The following is a 5000-nucleotide window of genomic DNA, read 5'->3' as shown; positions in this document are numbered from 1 at the left end:
CGCTAATGCCTCGGGGAGTTATCGAGGGCCAGATGGCACTTCATCGTCATCGCCAGTTGCCACGGAAGTTTGCATAAGCGTGATAATAACGACAGTAACTCAGGATTCAATATTCATAAAGTCATTTTCTCCTTCAAGTTGACCCAGTCATACAGTCGTTCGGAGGAGGAACGGCGACGCGGAAAGAGTGGAGGAACCGATCTTAATGGAAATGAGGGTTATGGTTATGGACGTGCCAAAATTTCGGCCATCATGCCATTAGCAGATTAATAATGATCCTGATTTTGTACTGGGTACTGTGGCGAGGGCTTGGGCGAAGGGGGAGGGGCGGGGGAGGGGCGGGGGAGGCAGTTCCGAGGGCTGGGGCGAAGGGAGGGGGCCAGTGGTGAGGGCTGTGGTGAGGGTCGACAACGGAAGCGAAAAGGTTATCTACATAACAAGGTGATATGTCCTGTAAAGATGACATCTGGCCGGTCTTGATGGCTTTGGATGGCTAACGAACAGTTCAAAGATCTTTACACTTATACAGTGAATATATTCGTTGTTAGAATCTCTAATATGACTTCCTCGACCAGGGTTCGTGATTGCGTAGGCATAATAGGAGCTTAATGTTGTTTCGGAATCTGCTTTCATATGATGTCCTGGGAAAGTACTCATCGCGATTTCACATATGAATTAATTTACAACGTGAGCGTTGAGTGGAGTGAGCGCGAAGGACGTGTGGTTGACGCAAGGGATGAAGTAAGGGCGTGGGTACGGTAGTGGTAAGGTTGGCATGACGAGAGGTTGCAGGGGGCAGGGACAGAGAGGTTGCGGTGGGGGGAGGGGAGGGGGAGGAGACGCAAGGTGCTCAGCCCCGTGGGTGGGACTGAATGAAGGTCTGGAATAGAGAGCCTGGTGGGCGGGAGAGGACAGGCGGGCGCGGGAGAGGGGCGGCCTCGTGGGTTCGAACAAGGCTGGCTCGAGCAGAGGAAAGCGGCGAGTCCCGGGGAAGGGGCGGCGAGGCAGGTAATCCCTCCCGCTGGACGCAGAGACTCGTTACACTCGGGCCGAGGCCATCGCCTTCACCACGCCACATATTTCGACACTTTTGCGCTCTGGTTTCAGGTATAGAGTAACCTGTATCACGGAAACTATCAAATGACCAGGACACCCACTCGCTCGGAGGCAGGATTGTTCTCTCTCTCTCTCTCTCTCTCTGCTGTTCTCATGCGTCCTTCTAGTGATTCTGCATTCTTCTGCATTCCCACAGGGATGCTCTCCTTGTGACGCTGTCCTCGGTCTCCAGTCATTACCCCTGCTTTTTACTGCAGTTCTGACTGTTGCAGATAATTCAATGCACAATTTTGTTCTTTTTTACATGTAGGCAAAGCGTGTTTTTTATTTATCTATCTATAATAAACATACATGGTGTCATGGCCATGCGTTGCATACATTTCAGAAAAATAAAGTGCAAAAAGATTAAACAACCAAAGTGCAGATTTCCCGGGAATTTCTGAGCCGAATATCATCTGCGTGCAGTGCAAGCGAAGGGAACCTCGCGTGTCAGACGGATCCATCACTGTCGCCAAGGGAGGCAGTGATGACAGCACTCAAACAAATTATGCTTGCATTCTCAGTGCAAAGCATGTTAGTGACACTTGCGGGGGAGAAAAAAAGAGAGGCGAATGCAGGGACAAGTATAGTTAATGTCAATCGTCGCGCGATAATAATACCTCTTAAATTACTCGCCAGAGATGAATTTCATGGCGAAGAAGCCGAGACATTCCTGGGATGGCAAAACCTGCATTGCTTGAAGTCAACGACCGTAACCCTTGACAGCAAGGTCTTCAGATAACCATCAACTAAAAGCAGTTACATCGCTTTTTGAATTACACGCTTTCACTCCAAGTTTATCCCTCCATCAGTGTCCTCATATGTCTGAACATCATACTCATCATGCAGAGTTAACATGAGGACGTTTGTTCTCGTGGCCGGATGGGTCGTGACTGACACACCTCTCCGGTCACCTTTCGTCTCCCCCGTAACTTGTGCTTCGCCGTAGCCGTCGCGCTGCGCAGTGCACAGTCATCACCCCTTCCTAATCCTGCACACTCATACTTCCTGTCGCAGGTGCTCTCGCTGGATGAGCATTCGCTGCGAGGTGCTCACACTCCGTCGTTGCTGACTCCTGATCTGTAAAATGGCCGCATTATGTCAAAGTCAGCATCAGCAACGAGCAGCAAGGCCTTGCTGGAATGATGGAACGAAATAAAAGAAGGCTGGTTGAGTCTGGGCAGATGCAAGGCCACGAGGACAAGGCTCTGTGCTGTTCAAAGTCGGGCGCCAACTCTGCTCCTCACTCTGCCGTATTACCGACCTGACCAAACTGCCCTCTCCCCTTCCCCTTCCTCCCCTTCTCTGTCCTCTCTCCCCTTCCCTTCCATCGAGTGTACGCACCCCCGATTAAACATAAAATTTGCGCGGATTAATTCCAAAAAGGAAGTAACGAGAGAAAAAAACGCAACATAAAAACTGGGACTAGTCTAATGATGGTGGCGGCCCCTGGGTTCCTCAAGCGAACTGCCGGTGGACACAGCAGGCCCCGACCCGGCCCGGAGCGGCGAGCGACCTGCGTGTTTGGCTCATGTTTAGTCTTGGCTTCGTCGATGCCCAGGCCGACCGTCGCGATGGAAACTGCGGAGAAACCCGAAGGGCGTGTGAAGTTTGGAGCCCTTCAGGTCGGGTTTGCTGCCGGGGCGCGCTGGGTCTCAGAGAGAGCGCTCGACATAGAACTCATGGTTCAGGTGTGAGTAAACGTAATTCATAATGATAAACCCAGATAAGCCGGTAATAGTAATGATGATGGTAGTGGCAATTATAATGGTAATGATAATAATGATGACATTGCTGTTTTTTGACAATGATCATAAAAAAATACCTGCAATACAGTAATAATGATTATTAGATAGTAAATGCAATGACGATATAGTAATAAGAATGATGAATGATAATAATGGCGATTACAATAATTATGTCGATTCCGATACTACTGCTGCTGATGATAATGGTAATGGCAACAACACTATACAGTACAATTTGCAAGAAATCTGCATAACCACATGGCATATTTACAAGAAAACGAAACCTCGCTTGGTCCCTTCTCCTCTACTCCAAAAAACAAAATAGTAAACACGACCGAAACACATCAGCGAGGAACCAGCGTCTCGCCTGAATGGCTTCTGTTCTGCGTTATCACAATAGGCGAATTCCGCGGATGATCCCCAAACACATCGGCTTGCATTACGTCCGCGAGTCGGTCTTTCATTAAGCAGATCGGTCGCTTCCTCCCTCGCTCGCTCAGGGACGCGAGGGAACCGCGCTTTGGCGAGCAGGGATGCTGCCCTCGGAGGCTGCTCGGGGGAAGGGGGGGGAGCTGAATCTGCTTTTGGGGTCTGACTGAATCTGCTCTTACTTGGGGTCTGACTGAAATTGCTCGTACTTGGGGTCTGACTGAATCTGCTCTTACTTGGGGTCTTACTGAATTTGCTCTTACGTGGGGTCTAACTGAATCTGCTCCTAATTGGGGTCTGACTGAATTTGCTCTTACTTGGGGTCAGACTGAATCTGCTCCTACTTGGGGTCTGACTGAAATTGTTCGTACTTGGGGTCTGACTGAATCTGCTCTTACTTGGGGTCTGACTGAATCTGCTCTTACTTGGGGTCTGACTGAATCTGCTCTTACTTGGGGTCTGACTGAATCTGCTCTTACTTGGGGTCTGACTGAATCTGCTCTTACTTGGGGTCTGACTGAATCTGCTCTTACTTGGGGTCTGACTGAATCTGCTCTTACTTGGGGTCTGACTGAATCTGCTCTTACTTGGGGTCTGACTGAATCTGCTCTTACTTGGGGTCTGACTGAATCTGCTCTTACTTGGGGTCTGACTGGATCTGCTCTTACGTGGGGTCTGACTGGATCTGCTCTTACTTGGGGGTCTGACTGAATCTGCTCTTACTTGGGATCTAACTGGATCTGCTCTTACTTGGGGGTCTGACTGAATCTGCTCATGCTTGGGGTCTGACTGAATCTGTTCTTACTTGGGGTCTGACTGAAACTGCTCTTACTTGGGGTCTGGCTGAATCTGCTCTTACTTGGGGGTCTGACTGAATCTGCTCATGCTTGGGGTCTGACTGAATCTGTTCTTACTTGGGGTCTGACTGGATCTGCTCTTACTTGGGGGTCTGGCTGAATCTGCTCTTACTTGGGGTCTGACTGGATCTGCTCTTACTTGGGGTCTGACTGAATCTGCTCTTACTTGGGGTCTGACTGAAATTGCTCGTACTTGGGGTCTGACTGACTCTCCTCTTACTTGGGGTCTGACTGAAACTGCTCTTACTCGGGGTCTGAGTGAATCTGCTCTTACTTGGGGTCTGACTGAATCTGCTCTTACTTGGGGTCTGACTGAATCTGCTCTTACTTGGGGTCTGACTGAAATTGCTCTTACTTGGGGTCTGACTGAATCTGCTCTTACTTGGGGTCTGACTGAATCTGCTCTTACTTGGGGTCTGACTGAATTTGCTCTTACTTGGGGTCTGACTGAATCTGCTCTTACTTGGGGTCTGACTGAAATTGCTCGTACTTGGGGACTGACTGAATCTGCTCGTACTTGGGGTCTGACTGAATCTGCTCTTACTTGGGGCCTGACTGAATCTGCTCTTACTTGGGGTCTGACTGAAATTGCTCGTACTTGGGGTCTGACTGAATCTGCTCTTACTTGGGGTCTGAGTGAATCTACTCTTACTTGGGGTCTGACTGAAACTGCTCTTACATGGGGTCTGAGTGAATCTACTCTTACTTGGGGTCTGACTGAATCTGTTCTTATTTGGGGTCTGATCGAATCTGCTCTTACGTGGGGTCTGACTGAAACTGCTCTTACTTGGGGTCTGAGTGAATCTACTCTTACTTGGGGTCTGACTGAATCTGTTCTTATTTGGGGTCTGATCGAATCTGCTCTTACTTG

General features: G+C 49.4%; 1 protein-coding gene across 1 annotated transcript in view; it reads right to left on the bottom strand.

Annotated features, from left to right (window-relative positions):
* Positions 1 to 4018: 4018 nt before the first annotated feature.
* The window catches only part of LOC138865713 (uncharacterized protein DKFZp434B061-like), a 7773-nt gene continuing 6791 nt past the window's right edge, over positions 4019 to 5000 (bottom strand). Inside the window, exons 7-8 of the mRNA XM_070137014.1 lie at positions 4242 to 5000; positions 4019 to 4149 (exon numbers count right to left, since the gene is read on the bottom strand). The exon at positions 4242 to 5000 is cut by the window's right edge and continues 527 nt beyond it. Of these exons, the coding sequence (XP_069993115.1) occupies positions 4019 to 4149; positions 4242 to 5000 (890 nt within the window). The remainder of the gene's footprint in view (positions 4150 to 4241) is intronic.

The sequence above is a fragment of the Penaeus vannamei genome, chromosome 22 (genome assembly GCF_042767895.1).
Source record: "Penaeus vannamei isolate JL-2024 chromosome 22, ASM4276789v1, whole genome shotgun sequence".
Lineage (NCBI taxonomy): Eukaryota > Metazoa > Arthropoda > Malacostraca > Decapoda > Penaeidae > Penaeus > Penaeus vannamei.
The sequence above is the reverse complement of the archived record's forward strand: the minus strand, read 5'-3'. Positions and strand labels throughout refer to the sequence as shown.